Here is an 18118-nt window from a genome sequence, read left to right as displayed (position 1 = left end):
TGTCGATAGGACTTACCTTTCCATGGACTCTCTTTCTATAGAGCTTCACTTTTTCCGAGAGGCGTAGCAAAAGAGCTCAGTGTTCTCCTTTGTTAACCTTATTGATGAAGTTGACTGTGATTCTCTTTTGAAATGTATTCCATCACATGTGGTTATAGACTTCAACATGGCTCTCCTGTCAGTCACCACCAATTAAGACGTGGGTGACATATCCAATGTTTCATCTTAAAAACTGTATTTCTTCCACAGTACAGAGGGATACTGTGAATTTTGGAATGTTTAGTGTCTCTTCCAGTGTTTAAATAGCACATGATAAACAACAAATAAGCTATTCAAGTGTCAACAATTTTCCCAGAAACATTGAAATCTTTTGAGAACCTCTACTCCATGTCATTCCACATCACCCTGCTCAACTCTTGAATATAGTCTTCTAGAAAATTCTATATTTAATTCATGGAGGCAAAATGTAAAGCTGTATGGTTTCATAGCCTGTTTGAAAGCAGTTCCCTCCCCTCCCCAAAATCTTTAGCAGGCAGTGATTCACAATTATTAGGAGAGAATTAGAATTAAGAAACCTCAAATAGAATGGACAGTTTTCTAAATATTATTGCTTAAGCGTAAGCTTCTAGGTCTTTCTGGCTGTTAAAACATTATCTAGGGCTTCCTAGGTGGCGCAGTGGTTAAGAATTCACCTGCCAATGCAGAGGACACGGGTTTGATCCCTGCTCCAGGAAGATCCCACATGCCGCAGAGCAACTAAGCCCATGTGCCAAAACAAACAAACAAACAAAACATTATCTAAAGATAAATGAATAAAAAACTTGTCTATATCCCAAACTAGGTTACATCATTTACATAATTACTCCTGGACTTTTCCTTTGAACAGTTTGGTTTTTAGAAGGTGAGAGAATCAGTATTGTTTAGGGCAGCGGTCCCCAACCTTTTTGGCACCAAAGACCAGTTTCGTGGAAGACCGTTTTTCCATGGACCAGGGTGGGGGTGAGGGGGGATGGTTTCAGGATGATTCGAGTGCATTGCCTTTATTGTGCACTTTATTTCTATTATTATTATATTGTAATATATAATGAAATAATTATACAACGCACCATAATGCTGGCAGGAGGCGGAGCTTAGGCAGTAATGCGAGCGATGGGGAGTGGCTCTAAATACAGGTGAAGCTTCGCTGCTTGCCCGCAGGTCACCTCCTGCTGTGCGGCCGGGTTCCTAGCAGGTCACGGACTGGCACCAGTCTGTGGCCTGGGGGTTGTGGACCCCTGGTCTAGGGTACATTCATTACCTGATTCCACCTGGAAGCTCTTAGATGCAACAGTGTATCTATCAACTAATCCAGACAGGCAGTAAACATATTTCTTAAAACCTGCAGCTTCCTTCCTGCTAGAGTGTTCAAATGGTTGACCTCTCAGCCTTTCACTTGAGGAAGAAAGTGGAACCTAAGAAGAGAGCCATAGACTAAGAATACCGAGATTCTAGTTTTGGCTCTGCCACTTCCTGCCTGAGTAACATGGGCAAGTAACTTGTCCTTCTGCTCCCCCCATGCCTCTCCCCAAAAAACCTGGTAAAGTGAGTGATCTAGATGACCATCATGTGTTTCTACTACCTCAAATAAATAATAATGTTATTTCACCTACATAGAGAGGCTTAATTATAGTAATTGAGCCAAATCAGACAGTCCAGTGAGAAATCAGCATTGATATTCCTTACTCTGGTCTTGTGAAGAAGGAGTATGATTATATTCTTTCCTTCTCCTGTGGGACTCTGTGATGCACTATAATTATTCATCCCACTTTCGTATCTAAGGCTAGTTGAACATCAGTTCAATAAACATTTCATTTGTGCCTTTGTGCTGTACACCATAGTAGGCTGTGAGTATACTTGTCAGTGCCTTCAAAATGCTCACCACCTAAGCAGGGAGAAAGCATGAAAACAAATCACAAACCTAGAGTGATGAGTAGAACAAGATGAGTATACATAAGATGTAGAGAGAGCATGGGAAATACGTATATGTTTCTCTGTACCTATTTTATTTTATTTTATTTTATTTTATTTTTCTAAGCTCTTTATTGGTGTACCTATTTTAAATTCTAGAAATAGGAAAATGTGTATGTGGTGAAGGGAGAGAGGTAGCTTTATGGTAAATTAAAAAAAAAAAAAACTCCTAACTCTTTACCTGTTTGCTACTAAATCAAATATGTCCTCTCATAATATTAGTTGCTATAAACTGTAATCAAATGAGTTAAGACATGGGAGGTTTAAAAAAACCAGAATGCTCTCTTTCTTTTCATGGATAAGTTATTTTTCGATGTCTTAAAGCATCATCACTGAATTTCTCTTTAGCAGTTGCTACTTCTGTCATTGAACAAAGAAGAGCACCTAAATGTGTCGAGTAATCATTAAAAACCAAATACTATAGGCCAGAATATATTCAGATTCTCTTTGGAATTTAGAAAATGGGAGCAACGAGTTTTCTTAAGGATCCTAATGTTTCTTAGCATAACTAAGTTTTGAGGAATATTATCTTATATCTACAAAGTGAAGATTTTCGTGGTGATTTTTAGCAATTTTGAATTCAAATCGAGGAATTTGAAATGTGTTTAAACTCCAGGTGTTAAATCTAGCACTATGAAAGCTCTACTGTCGCATAAGGGGGGTACTGGGAGCTTGGAGAAGTTTACTATAAAGACTTGGCCTGAGCCAATCTGTTTTGTTTGAAACGGGAAATCATATTGTTGAAATCTGCATTCTGTTTTCTTTCAATAGGTGTATTAACACAAAACACTCAGATTTTAAAGGGCTTCCTCCTTTCTACAGGAGAAATTTGGCTTCTGAAAAAGAAAAAAAAAATGCACAAGAAATTCAGCAACATTGCACCTCTTTCATCATTTTGAGGATACAGCCTTCAACTCAGTAACTCCAGACATATTTTCTGGAAACATGTAAAAACATGCCCATAAGTACTGAACATAAAACCTGACTGTACATCCATAAACATGTGTGCAATCTTATGGTCTACTTAACCACTGAGTTTCTTAATGCTGTGTGCATATTTTAAAAATCACTAGAATAAATGAAAATTGGAAAAAGATGCTATTTGAGAGAAGGTGCTACCTAGAGATGCCTGAGGAGCACTGCTCTGTGACTCTCCTATGAAGTGAGCAAGCCCATCAATAGATAGAATCTGTGCTTTCCAGATAACTTGTATCCTGAGAAATTAGATTAAGATGGAAATAACAGAATTAAAAAATATTTTAACCATCCAAACTGAATACGAAAAAAGCATGATTCCTAAAGAAGCGTGGAATAGCTGAAAAGTTAACAGCCAGAGCAGCTGGATTGTGTTTGGAAAACATCACACTGTAAAACTCATAGTGCTTCAGGACTGTGCCCAGTGACTCTGAAGATAAGAGAGAGAAGAGGAAATGGTGAGAGAGAGCTTTATAAGTTCAGGGATGTGCTAAGAAACTACTGGATATTCTAAGAGAGTCTCATGAAACATAAAATCCCAATGCAACTGTAATCTGAATGTGAGGAAAAAAGTTATTCTTAAAAAATAGTTGCATTCTTACAAAATATTTTAAGCTCTGGTGTTCAGCCTTTTTTTTCAAGTTGAAAAGGTTAAGCATGATTCATATACTAAAGATTTCCATCCTATGCTTAGTATTTCTTTTAAAATTGCACTCTAACCCAAGACTATGTCTCTCTTTCCTCTGTTTTGGTTCTTGTGCCTGCTCTGTCCCAGGTTGGCCTTCATTCCATGATGTGATCAGTTCTGATGCAGTCACATTCACAGACGACTTTTCCTATGGGATGCACAGGGTGGAAACCAGCTGCTCGCAGGTCAGTTGACCCCACCTAAAAATCTAAAATGCTGCTCACTCTGCATTGCAAGTGCTTTCAAGTCTCCTGGTGGTGCTAAATATAGCAACTAAGGCCAAGCGGGCCATCACGAAAGGGACAAACACAGTGAAGTCTGTATCAAGTCCTAATGACATCTCAGTCTTGAGGAGTTTAGCAAGTTCAATTAAATGTCAGTCATTGGCTTCAATACTTAAACAAAATCACTGGTAGGAAAAATCATCTTCAATTCACTCAGTGCAGTGGGGAATGGGCCATTCTTAGGGCACGTGAAGATTTCATCATGTGGCCTCATGTGATGTGATGTTTACATCATCCCCCTCTCCCTGCAGTTCTGTGCACTCATTGTTTAGTCATAATACCTCTAATGGTAATGATCCCAATATGGTCAACAAAGACCCCAGAAAGGGCTGTCCTTGGGTGGATGTGAGAGGGGAGGTTGGAGAACAGCAGAAGGAAAAGGAAGTTCAGTGATAGGCTCTGTGAGGGCAGAGAGGGGATGTGTGATAAGGTCATTCCTTCTCTACATCTCCTAGAAATAGGCCTATCCTCATTTCCAGGGATGTTCTAGTTAGTTCCTTCCATTCTGCTCTGATCAAATTAGTGCTGGATCTAAGGGAGAAAATGAACTTATGTTGAGGAGGAGGCAAAAATATAGTTAATCTGTCATCCCAATCAAGAGACTTGAACTTGTGGGGGTTTTGTGCTTAAACCAGAGACATAGCCAGAACCTTCTAGTATACAGAACTAGAGCAACTGCACATTCTATTCTAGAGTAGATAGTCCTGCACTAATTTGCTTTAAATAAGAGAAATGTAAAGTCCGAGTATTGTGGCACTGAAACTCATTGATACTACAGAGTGCTTTGTTGGGGGATGTCTCTTATACAAATCAGAGGTAGAGGGGGCCCAATCAGGCAGCTCTGATAGCAAAGAGATTGCCACGTGGGCCACCCTCAGCATTCTTCCACTGCCCTTTAACCCCTTCATCAGGCACATGGTTTTAGGGAGTAAGTGGCATGTTTACTACCAAGTAGGGAGGGAGATTGGTTTGAAACCAACCATTGGATGAATTTCTGTTTTATTTTTTTAAAATAAGGCTGGCAAGTTAACTATCTTCTAAGTATGAGGACCACTCTCTCCCTTGAAAAGCAGAGTTTATATTTTATCTAAGTCACATTTTCAGTTCACTCTTATTTCTCATATCTGAGTCTGAGCAAGATAGTGGTCCTTTTTGATCCTGGGTCTCAATCCCAGAGATTCTAATTTAATTAGTTTGGGTGAGGCCTGAACATCAACATTCTTAAAAGCTCCCCTGGTAAATGATCACAATAACCTTATGAGTAGATAATGTTATTCTCTCTCATTTCACACTTGAGGAAACTGAGGCATAAGGAGTACAATTACACTTGTGTAAATATTCATAGATTGATCTGAGACTTGAATTTGGGCACTTAGCTCCAGAGCTCTTTATGGTGCTCAGATGGATAAATAAGTAGATAGAGGGGAGGTAGATAGATAGATACATGTACCTTAAGGAGTCATATTGAAATAAGAAAAAAAAAAAAAAAAAACCCAAAAAACAAATCCTGTGATCCCCCAGCAGTTAAATTCAACTCAGTTTTGGATTCAATTGAATTTTTATTGTTTTTTTTTAATAACTGCCACAAAAACAAATTGTGAATATCTACCCAGGAATCTAAAATATTTGACAAAAAAGTGAGGTAGGATGGTACGTAGTAATTTGTAATTTAGGTACATAGTACTTAGTAAACCTCACTTAAGACTAATGGTTGTTTTTTTCTTCTTTCTTTTTTTAAGCTGCCTTAAAGGCTGTTATATGACTGCTACTTTCCTTTTTACTTAGAACCCACTTTCAAACATTGAGTTCTATGAAAATCAAATAAAAAAGCGACAGAAAAAGTGGGGCACAAGATGATAACTTTCCTTCAGGCCCTACTCGCTGATGTCTTTGTGACTGGTTCTTAAAATTCACAATTGGAATACCCTTCCTCCTTTCTCTGTGCCAGCCACTGAGGTAACATCAGTAGGAGTCAAGCAAGACCATTAGGAAGGTGTCCTACAGTGACCAGAGGAATGAAACCCACAAGCATTGCCAAAATTAGGCAACACTCATAACAGACACCACGCTAACCCAGGCACAGCTCTCAACCCTTCCAGCCCCAAAGGATATGTTTGCTGGAATGTTCCCTGTATGGACAGAGTGGGCATGTCTGCCCCACAGTGCACTAATAAGTCACTAAGCTAAAGTGTGCTGGGTGCCTCTCCTTTCAGTTTGTCTTTTAATTTGTGTTTCACACAGACATTTATTTTCCTTTTGTATTAGATTTTTCTTTAGTTTTCTCTTTTCCATTTTTTCATTCATCCCTTTTATCTTGACTTGGGGAGGGGAAAAACTGATTTAATGGTTTCCATACTAGAGTAACCACTTGTATCTTACTTCCTAGTTTTGCATCCTTGACACTATTTTTCTATATCTTTTACCTTCTGTTCTTTCAGCGTAGGTAGCCTCTTCTCCTACTTGCAACTTCTCCCATCTTTTTTTTTTTTAAACTTTTGGATAGTGACATGGTATGGCAAACTTGTCTGGTTTGCATCTCCTCTTTCTAAAATTCTTGTATTTTGAATTCACATGGTTTGTCCTTTCTCTGGACTGCATTGCGTCAAAAGGGTTTGCGTTTTGAAGAATCTATTAGTTGTTTTTAGTATCTCAGAGACATTCTCAGTTGGACATGTTATGTGGAATGCTTCTTTCCTTATTAAAAGATGGAGCATTTAATCACATAGACCTTTTTACTGCCAACTTACACAAATAAACTGAGCTTCTGTGGATGAAACCAGTAGACTCAACCTGCCTGGCAATATCTTATTTTTTTCTTTTTCTTTTCTTTTCTTTTCTTTTCTTTCTTTCTTTCTTTCTTTTTTTTTTTTTTTTTTTTTTTTTTGGTGTATGGGTCTCTAATACACCATGCAGTGAGTTAGGCCTCATGTTTGGGTAGCAACTGTAAACATCCTGGGAGCCATACCTACCACCTTTTTCTATTACATTGTAGTTTTTCCACATGCCCAGTGATGACTTTTTTTTTTTCTTTTTTTAAAATTTTTATTGGAGTATAATTGCTTTACAATGTTGTGATACTTTCTATTGTACAGCAAGGTGAATCAGCCATACATATACATATATCCCCTCTTTTTAGGATTTCCTTCCCATTTAGGTCACCACAGGGCACTGAGTAGAGTTTTGGTGCTATATAATAGGTTCTCATTAGTTATTTATTTTATGCATAGTATCAATAGTGTGTACATGTCAATCCCAATCTCCCAATTCATCCCCCGCCCCTGCTTTCCTCCTTTTTCCTCCTTCGTATCCATAGAGTTATTCTCTCCAGTGACTTCTTAGGTGGTAATGTTGTAAAAAAAAAATTCATTTAGAAAGTTAAGATTTACTCAGTACTATTATCACCTTCCAGAGAAACACTGTAGTCAGGTCCTTCTAAAAGAATTGCTGTGTAAGAAACCTAGTTCAGTGCCTGATCTTTAAGTTAGCAGCACAGAAAACAAGCAAGGGTAGTAGAGATTCTTCACTGTCTTCATCAGGATTCCTGCTTGTGGAGGAAATTGGTTGCCCTGCTACATTCTGATTTTTTTTGCAACTATATTTATTTTCTTTTACTGTTCTACCTGCTGAGTTGAAGAATGATATTCCAGTTCTCTCTTCCAAAGAGGATCTTTATGTTACATTTGCCCACTTTGCTGGGCATTATGTATCCTCCCCTGGCTGTAGCAATCTCCTAACAATTTTCAGTTATAAGGAATTTTCCTTCATTGTATTTAATTTACATTTTTACTTAGTGATAAAATATATTGTTTCTATTCCAGTTTCACTGACTACTGTGAATAATTGCTTGACAGCTTCTTCCTTATCCTCCAACCCTAGCCTATTAAGCAGCCCTGTCAGGAATTTAAATTCAGTGCAAAGAGGTAAGATTTGCATGGTTTAAGCTGTAGTTCAGTGAAGTACGTCTCTCCTGGAAATACTTGGGGAATTCTTCCTTCTTTAGATCAAAATTCTACATCTGCAGCAAATGGGAGACCAATAAATCACTTAATTTTTTTGTAATAATCTTTGAGGAAACCATCACAGCCCTGAGTTTACCCAAGTTGGACTCTATTTATGACTGTAGCTATTACTGTTTTAATCTACGGCAGAGTCTCTTAAGCTTGTTTTAGATCGTTATTAATTTGTTCTAAGTCAGCCAAAGCAACAGAAAGGCAACTATCCACCAATACAAAGTATTTTTCAAGGGTTAAGCGGTTTTTGGTAAAACCCCAAACCTTATTAATCTTTTGCAGATGACAACTCATATATTGCTGATGATTAAAGATGCGCATGTGTTACAAGAGAGTTTCAGACTCACAGCCCCTCTCTTTTTTCTTGATCTTTCAGTAAAATCATAACGCTAAACTGTGACTTCACAATCATTTCCTTGGCAAAAGATTAATATCACAAGCACAGAGAAAAAGAGCCCTACTTACACACAAGTGTCTTCAATAACGGTGGGAGAAAACAGGATACTACTGGCAAAGTAAATTGCTTTTCTTCTTAAAACTCTCTTCTCCTTCCCGTCCTGCCCCATGTGCCCAAGTGTAAAAGCCCTGCTTTGAAACTGCTTCATCTTGCAGATCAAACACTTAAGAGCAAATGACAATAATAAAGCCCAAAACATCCTAGGAGTAGCTGGGAGAAAACCCTCTAGGACAGTTGGAAATACATCAGTGCAGAAATATGTAACTGTGTTGAATGCACTATTTGTGTTTCTTATGCACACAATTGAGAATTGCAGTCAGTTTTTAAGGAAATATGTTAAATTTGATACCCAATCTCTTTTTTTGGCAGGGGCGGGGGGGGGGGGGGGGCCCTTTCCCTTGGTTCTCTGCAGGTTCTTTAGCTGCCAGTTTTTCTGAGTGAGAGGCTTAGGTGATAAAGGATTCCTGTGGGAATTTAAAATTTTTCTTTTGAACAATGCTTATCTCATGCTTCCTCAGAATGAGAACTAGAGTGATCAGTCATAGTTTGTATTTTACCTGTAAAAGAAAGAAATACATAACCGTTTTAAAACAACTTTCAAAATGCACACCAAAGATCATACCTTGAAAGAAATCATTAACAGCGGGTTTCAGAGATTTCTTCAGCGGGCAACCAGTTTGTTTCAGTTACAACCAGGTGTGCTGAGAGATCCCAACACACTGCCAGTTGGCTGGGGCCGGGGAGCCAGAGCTCGCAGGCGGCTAAAGAAACAATGCATCACTGACAACTTTCATTCATCATCCCAGCCTTCCGCAGGGGCAGACGCTGGAAGGAATGGGCTCCATGTGCGTTCCCCTCAGGCAGGAGCCTTCAGGGCTTGTGCACTTTTAAAAGAAACCGGGTACTGGTCTTTTATGGGAGACTGGGTGTTCCTGGAAGGAAGCAGAAATGGTACTGTGTAGTTGGGCTTCCTTCAGACAAACGGACTTACAACTTCGCGGGCAACCAGATGTTTGTGGTGGCGCAGATAAAAATGAACACCTTGCTACGTCTTGAAATGTTGCTCCTCCCTCAGTTATGTAAGCCTGGAGTGAATCTTCCAGAACACCTTGTGCAAGCATGATGAAGCTATCACTGTTGTTCTTAGGGGATCCACACCTTTCCTGAGGATTTCTCTACCCCAACCCCAACCCCTAGAGTTATTTGCAAATGATTTTTGTTGCCTTTTACCAACTATAATTTATCTTCCTCATCCCCCTCCCTATTTCTTTTGCCTGGATTGGGGACATTTAGAATCTGTGTTTTTCTTTCTGTTTAACCAAAAGACTAGTTTCAGATTGAAATGACTAGTTTCATTGATTCAAATGAAAGTGCAGGCCAATAACCAATTCAGTCCAACAGATTAAATTACTTTAATTTGGATTTTTAAAAAATGATTTGGGAAATGAATGACTTGGGAAATAAATACTACAAAATGGCTTCAACTATACCATTGCTGTGCTTTATTTTTGGAGTAAGGTAAATAGAACAGTTTTCTAAATATGCTTGAGATGATTAATAAAGGCAATATCATTTATTTTTGCCCAGATAGCTGTACTCTCTCATTAAAAAAAAAAAAAAATCCCAAAACCTATCTGAGGCTTTTATGTGAAAACTCCACCTCTCAGATGCCAAGTGATCAAAGTGCCGGAGCTGCACGTGAGGTCAATAATTGCGCACACATCCTGGCCACCGAGAGCACCAGTTCCTGTTGGCCTGCATGCTGACTGCTTTGGCAGGCAGAAATAGGTGCTTTCCTGTGTCCACTGGGGAAGCATATGTATTTTACTGGTGCATCTTAGCTGCTGATGCCTGAGAATTTGGCCTCAATTGTTTATAGAAAGGAAAAGCAATCTGAGCTGTCAGCCTTGATATTACCTAAACGTGCATAAAATGTGGTAAAATAATGCAAGATTTGTTTTTTAGGCCTGTTTCATATTTTCCAGGCAATAGATCAAATCAGTTCAGGGTTCATTTTTAGTTCCTTAATAAGCTGACACAGTATGTTGGCAGTAAAATAAGAATGCACTTTTAACATGGAAGTGCCATATACTCCAAGTTGCTGTTTGTGCCATTTATTAATAACTAGAGATCCTGTGAGAATTGAATTTAGCACTTTCAATGGGGAAACTGAGATTCTAGTTCTTTCCATTGTAATGAGCACCATGCCTCACTTGTCTCTCGTCATCTCCAGTTGGTATGGAGGGACAGAAAACCCCATTCCCTTGTCAGCTCCTGCTTTCTTTCCCTGCAATGTGTATGTGTTTTATACACCAAACAAGCACAGTGAGAATTAGTAAATCATCTATATGCCTCATCTCTCATCTTCTTCCCTAAATCTTGACTCCTCCATCTGCCTGAAATGCTCTCCCCTAGGTATCTGCTCCTTCACCTCCTCCAGGTTCTCATCCCAGAGTCACCCTGGGAAAACCACCCCTCACCCCCTTACCTAAAATGTCAGCCCCCAACCTGACAATCTATATCACTTTCTGTGGTTTTGTTTTGCTCCTTAGCATTTATTTCCACCTATTATGCTTTACAGTTCCTTACTTCCTTTGTATTGTCTGTCTCCCCCACTGGAATGTGAGCTCCATGAGGCCTGTACCTCCGGAGTCTGGGACACTGCCTGCCATGTAGCAGGCACTCCGTAAATATTTGTGAAGTGAATGCATGGGGGTCATTTGCCCCAGGCTTTGGTTTCTTTGTTACGTGATGAACAATGTGTTTTCATAGCCTGTTTGAATGTGGTACACTAACGTCTCCATATCCTTCACCCCGTCCCTGCTGACAAGGGGGGGAGATAGGTAAGTGTGACCTGTGCTGTTGTCTCCTGGAGCTGTACCCAGCAGCAGACTGGTTAGTGCAGGACTCTGTTCCATGAGCCAGCCTTTTTGGAGACACTCTCTGGGCTAGATTTCTCCTAAATACCATCATAAGCCGCATCCCTCCTTCTGCCTCTGTCTGGACTCTCTGCTTCTCCTCCTTCCCCAGCTTTTTGGATAGTCAGTAGCATGGATTGAGCTCGGCGGCTCATTCCTTCTCCACGTGATCCAGTTTGTACAGGTAAAGCAGCCCGCATGGCACTCCACCTACTGGAGGCCAGAAAAAATGATTGCGTGGACTAGTGACGTTTCCATCTGCCGCTCTGCAGTCCTGGTGACCGTGACATAAATCTGTTGAGCCTTGCCATTGCTTTGCTGGGTTCCACGAACGTCCAATGCTTGTCTGATGTTAAGTTTTACTGCCCATGATAGCAAACCACCTCCGTCACAGCCAGTTAAACAGTATCTTTTACAGTGGACCTCTGCATATCTGAAACCCACCCATCCAAAGCCAAAAGCAATGCCAAGGGGGAGAGATTTTATTCTGCCGTGTTTCTTACAAGGGGAGATCAAGGGTCAACTCAATTCATAAAATTACTGCAGTCATTTTTCAGCTGGCTGAGCGGCTTCGCAGATCAAAAAATACAGTGGCTCCTAAATGATTTCTGATATGCACAATTCCAGTGTTTTTTATTCTCAGCATGTGGTGCAAAGCCTGTCAGAAACCATCTTTGCAGCTATTGACAGGTGGATTAGAAATCATCCACGATGGCTTCCATCATTTCTCTACAGGCTGGTCATCCATTTAAACTGCTGAATGGGAGCTCCCCTCAAAGCCTGCTTTGTACACGCTGTTGACTTACATTTTACTCTTCTCTCGCAGTGTGGTGCTCACCTCGGGCACATTTTTGACGACGGACCTCGTCCAACTGGCAAAAGATACTGCATAAACTCTGCGTCCTTGTCTTTCACGCGTGCAGAGAGCAGCGGCGCCAATGGAGACAGCACGGGGGGCAGCCCGGCCCAGGGCGGCAAGACGGAGCTGTAGCGGAGTCGATGGAAACAAGTGTACTTAATGCACAGCTTATTGAGACGAATTCAATAGCGTCTATCTCAGATATATTTTTTCAAAAATAGAAGGGCAGTTTTATGCTATTGGTATTTTTCTTCTTTTGCTTAAACAGAGGCCCTGGCCATCAATGCGTTTTGCTATTGACTAGATTGAGAACTGTTTATAACTTTAGTGAACCTCGGAGACAGCTTTGTGAAACTTCTGCACAAGCCACTTACGTAGCATTTGGCATTATTTTCTTTGCCCACGTAGCTTCTTTTGATTTTTTTTCTCCTTGCTTAAGAGGCAGAAGGTGCTTGGTCTTCAGACATGAAAATCAAGATCTCCTCTGCAGTGCGGAGACCAGGGCTCCAGAGGCAGGGTGTTGAGACCTGGGAGACACATGGCCTGGAGGCATTTGTGCAGATCCACCTAAGATAAGGATGGAGTGCTGTCTTATGAGACGTCTCAGCTTTGTGGAAAGTTTGAGTTAAGGTCATCTATTCTCACTAAAAGGGTGTGAAGGTCTAAAGTCTTTCCTTATGTTAAATTGTTGCCAGATCTGAGGGGGCGCACTGCGTGTTGTGGCAGAGAAGTAAACATTACCTCATGGTTAGGCCTTTATTTTATTTTTATTTTTTGTTGAAAACATCGGAATGGAAGATAACTGTAAAATGTTGAGCCCGATTTTGTCTAAAGTTGACAAAGAAGAACACCTGCCATTGCCTTTTGTAAGTCTGTCCCTCCACACCTCATACCAGCTGCAGCTGGAAGGGCATCCTGGTGAATTCCCTGTGTAAACTAAAATATTGGGGACAGCACACGTCATCAAGGCAGCAGAAGCATGAGAGAACAGAGACGGCCGAGGAGGAAGCCTGCGTGCTAGAAGTGCAGTGCTCTGCAGAAGAGCAAGTGAGGAGCGGAGCCCAGAGGGCAGGGGCGGGGGACCTTGTGCACAGGGCCAGGTGACCTCTGGAAGGATGTTGGGGCTTAAAGGAGAAACAGTCAAGAGCTCACGCCCCACGCTTGACACGAATCTGCTATGTGACAAGGGACAAGCTGTTTAGCCTCTCCATGCCTATTCTTTATGTGACACGTGGACTTAGAATTTGTGAAATAATTGACACTCTCAGGGGACAATTACTATATTGCTATACAATTAAGATCAGTGTTGTAAAATGAAACTGATCTGGTTCTAATTGCCTCAAAGGCAGAAGCCCAGGCATTTGAAATGGAAAGAAACAGAGAGGAGGCTGACTTAGCTGATTGGTATGGAAAGAGTTGGGCCAAGAGCCAGAAATTTTTCTTTGTAGCACTATGGCTGGTTTTACTCTAAGAAGCTCAGCTCGGTTACCCTATAACGTTTAGTCTGGTGGGATGGATGTCATCGTGCACCATAAGGTTTTTACAGCTCTGACTAGTGGTAATATACATTGGTATTGCTGCCGCCAGTTGTGAAGGTATGGTTTACGACTGATAATATATTGTGGGCTTTTAGCCTTGAATGCTAATCCCGAAGTGTAGTTTTTAAAAAATAACTTTTTTTGTAAATCTTTGAAAGCTTATGAAAACTGACATCTTTCCTTATAAGCACCAAGACCAAAATGAGAGAGAGGAACACTTGACAATCTTAAATAACAAGAAACTAAAATGAGAAGTTGTGATCAATCAAAATGTCGGTGTGGTCACGTCCACATCCTTCTGTGTCTCTCCAAACACCTCCTGAGGCCCTGACATTCTGGTGATCTTCATTGTCACGTGGACCACAAATTTGCAATTCCGGATGCACTATGCTCTTCTTCCCTCGGCTCCCAGGTGTGTCACCTCAGGCCCTGGGGTCGCTCTGAAATTCACAAATTTCACCTCCCTCTAGAAGTGAGATGTTGAATGTAAGACCCTTAAAGCCTCAGCGTCCAGCAGACTATCCTAGGAGTCTTTCCCGACCTCACCGAGGAAGTCGCAACATAAGGATCCCTAGAGGAGTGGGTCTCCCAGGACATTCGTGTCCCAGTGTGCGGTCCATCCTTCTCGGGCGCTCACGCAGCACTTCTCACGTGGCTCCTGCTCCGTGTGGTAGCCTGCCCCGGGGTCTGCCGGACACGAGCCACAGTGTTGGGGTAGATGAGGAAGGTAAATGGGGCGCTTCTCCCTCTCCTCAGAGACTCTGGATTCTCACTGTTCCTCCAGTTTTATTGTGGGGCTTAACATTCCCCTCAAAAAGCTCCTCTTCTAATGCTTAGTCTTTGTTTCAAGGAAAGCCAGTTTTTTCTTCTACCACATTTTCCAGCGTCGACTTTAAGGAAAATGCAACATCCATCGCAAAAAGAAAGTGGGGTATGTTCATGTGGTTTAATTTCAGATTGCTTTTGGGTTTAAGTGCTATCGAATTTCAGCATATTTCTGTCTTATGTTAAAGAAATATATTGCTAAACGTCAGTGAGCAATAATGTCAGCTGTCGAGCACTAGATTTATTTTTGCAGGATATGGAGTGCAATGAACTGAGTCAATATGGCGAGGTGTATGTGATCTGTGGGAGTTACGCCATTCAGCATAGGACATGCACGGGACTTTCCCTCTGCACTCCAGCCCTCGCGGCACCGTTAGGAGACGCAGGTTTCTTTGCTGGTGTGTAAAAAAGTACATCCGTACACTCATATAGAATGGATCTGAAGAAAGCAACAGTACATATTGTATTAGAGAACATTTCTATGTGTTTAAACTTTTCACTTTATAGATGAATTTAAACTCTTAATGTAAATGACAGCGATTTGAAAGCCTCTCCATGTTAATTGAATCAAAAATGCCTTGCTTTAAATCTGGAGTATGATGAAAAGGATGAACATTTGTTCTGAAGGTCAAATACTACGTTTGCCTTAGATAGCTTTGTAAGAATTTTTCTCCAAGCAATTCAGAACTTTTGAAAAATGACATGGAATTTTCATTAAAAACCCTTTTCCTATGTTTATTGTATACAGAAATTATGCAATAAAATTTCTTTATAAAAATGTTTTCTTCTCTGATTCTGAAAGATTTGTCTTTTTAGCACAGATGTACAGACCATACACTGGAGTTTGCCTTAGGCTGCTCTGTTTACCTCCTTACCCAGCTGACATGTCTGTAGTTTGTATAGAGGGCCTTTTATCTGGCGTGGACTTTATAAGCTGGGGCTTTGACAGTGGGTCTAGTCCGACTCTCCATACCCCAGGCCCCAGGAGAGGCCTCCTGGGATCTGAAAGGTTGGAGGGAAGGGAAACATTTACAGAATTAGTCTACCTTCACCTCACCTCAGCAGAGCCTTCAGCAGCTTGTATATGTTTTTGCGCTTAAGACATGGACTTTGGCAAATTGCATCATGATAACTCTATAGGTGAAAATGCAGGATTGATACCATGCTGATGCCTAGGCTTCTGTTAAAGAATTTGACAGGAGACTTACACGGTTGTCAAGGACTCGTCTCTAGGGAAATATGTTAGGGGTTCTCCATTGCTCACGGATGATTCACCTTTAAATATCTCTAATGAAAGAGTTTCAGTATAGTATTATTTGTTATTGAAATTTTTTAGCTTAATTTTTTGGTCGTTTTGTTGATTTGTTTATTTGGGGAGGAGAAATGAGGCAATGAGGACGTATGTTTTTCAGCCAATTCTTTAAGTCATATTCCTGGGACCCTAAAATTCACTGGCCAACAATTTCATGTAGTGTAACTTAGAACAGTGCTTCTCAAAATGTGGTCCCCAGACAGCAGCATCTGGGAACTTGCTACAAGTATAACTTTTTAGGCCCTCTCCCAGACTTAACGCATCAGAGATTCTGGGGTAGGGCCTTATCAGTTTATGTTTTAGCAGCCCTCTTTGTGATTCTTGATTCTGCTGCTTGTTCGAGAACCACCACCTTGGAACTGTCCGTGAGCAAACTTCATTTAGCATTAATTGTAAAAGCATTTCTATCTGACCCTCCAAAATGGCTTATTTTGACATCACTGGTTGTCTTTCTGTAGAAGTTTTCCCAGTGCTTCATGCCTTTCAGCTGTTCCTGTCCTTGCCCATTTGTCTGGTTCTAGAAGACTAACTGGTTCTCATCACTCAGTACCACCTCAGCTCCTGTTTGCATTTCTAGGTTGACCTTGGGCTGCCTCGTGGTGTTCGCCATACCTCTCTAGAACTGCAGGATGTCCTTGGCAAGGTTCATCTCAGCAGTTCCAAGGACTAGAGAACAGATCTCACTGCATAAATTTACATAATGACCTTTCCCATTTTTTTCATTTCCTTATGCTTGTACCTTCCATCACCATCACTATCTTTTTCTTTTAACCCATTAGGAGATTTTTACAAAGATGCCATGTACCCAAATCATGACTCATTTTTTGTCAGAAAACCGCCATTGTTACCCAGATCTTAACAATGAAATGACTTCTCAAAGATGCTGGTATTAAAAAAAGCCTTGGGACAGGCCTACAAGCCTCCTATACTGACTCCTTACCAGTGTTTATTGTGTATTACATAACTGATAGAAACTTAACCTTTTTGATGTGGGACCTGAAAAAATGCAACATGCCATAAAAGAATAGTCTGGAAAGAACTCTTTCCATCCAGTATCTCCCAGAGGCTAGCCTTGTCCTGGACCAACCTGGAAAGATGATTATACGTTCTAAACCAAGCAGCTCTATAAACCTGTCATGCAAGTAAGGGGCTTTTATGGAACCATGATAGGATAAGGCCATAGTGATCGGAGATTTAGGAACCAAATCAGATCCTCAGGCCTACCTGAAATTTTCCCCAAATTTTAGGTTGATTACGGAATCACACTATTGTCAGATTATGGATGCCAGAGACCCTGATTCTTTTTTTTTTTTCAGAGTGTACAATTTGATATTTTTTTTCTTATTAGTAATGTATATATGGCAATCCCAATCTCCCAATTCATTCCCCCCCAAGCCTCCTCGCTTTCCCCACTTGGTGTCCATATGTTTGTTCTCTACATCTGTGTCTCTATTTCTGCCTTGCAAACCAGCTGATGTGTACCATTTTTCTATATTCCACATCTGTGTGTTAATATACGGTATTTGTTTTTCTCTTTCTGACTCACTTCACTCTGTATGACAGTCTCTAGGTCCATCTATGTCTCCACAAATGTCCCAGTTTCATTCCTTTTTTACAGCTGAGTAATATTCCATTGTATATATGTACCACAACTTTTTTTATCCATTCATCTGTTGATGGACAGGTAGGTTGCTTCCATGTCCTGGCTATTGTAAATAGTGCTGCAGTGAACAGTGGAGTGCACGTGGAGGCCCTCATTCTTATTTCAAGGTTTGCAGTTCCCCTCCCTGCAGTATCCACCACCACCATTCCCAGCAAACACACACTCAACCCTTATCAACCAGGCTGGGCAGGAACTGGACAGATTTTCAAGAATGAAGAGCAGGGCAAGTCAACTAGTAATTTTGAAGTACTTACCTCAGCACTGTACTGACAAGGTAAGGGAGTAGAAAGTGTAGAAATAACTAGAAAGCAAAATAAGAGTGTTTTGTGCAAATCTCAGCCTATCAGTGGTAACGCTATTGGCTGGAAATGCCTGGAGCCACTCATCTGGGTCCTGGTGAGCGTCCCACGGGCATCTCCCTTTTCTAAACCAACGTTACCACTGGCTGGACTCTTCTGGTTCTTATTATGGTTGCAAGACACCCTCAGCAATAACTACCTGGAAACTTGGAAGAAAAAAAGTATATTACTTACAAGCCCTGGAGCATACCAGGCACACCTGGGACACAGTGGGGCTGCAGGT

General features: G+C 40.9%; 1 protein-coding gene across 1 annotated transcript in view; it reads left to right on the top strand.

Annotated features, from left to right (window-relative positions):
- MSRB3 (methionine sulfoxide reductase B3) overlaps positions 1-15339 on the top strand; it is a 165502-nt gene extending 150163 nt beyond the window's left edge. The window contains exons 6-7 of the mRNA XM_057741772.1: positions 3758-3855; positions 12166-15339. Of these exons, the coding sequence (XP_057597755.1) occupies positions 3758-3855; positions 12166-12330 (263 nt within the window). The 3' untranslated portion in view covers positions 12331-15339. The remainder of the gene's footprint in view (positions 1-3757; positions 3856-12165) is intronic.
- Positions 15340-18118: the final 2779 nt, after the last annotated feature.

Source organism: Hippopotamus amphibius, chromosome 7 (genome assembly GCF_030028045.1).
Source record: "Hippopotamus amphibius kiboko isolate mHipAmp2 chromosome 7, mHipAmp2.hap2, whole genome shotgun sequence".
NCBI classification, from domain to species: domain Eukaryota; kingdom Metazoa; phylum Chordata; class Mammalia; order Artiodactyla; family Hippopotamidae; genus Hippopotamus; species Hippopotamus amphibius.
This window is presented reverse-complemented; position numbering and strand designations above follow the sequence as displayed.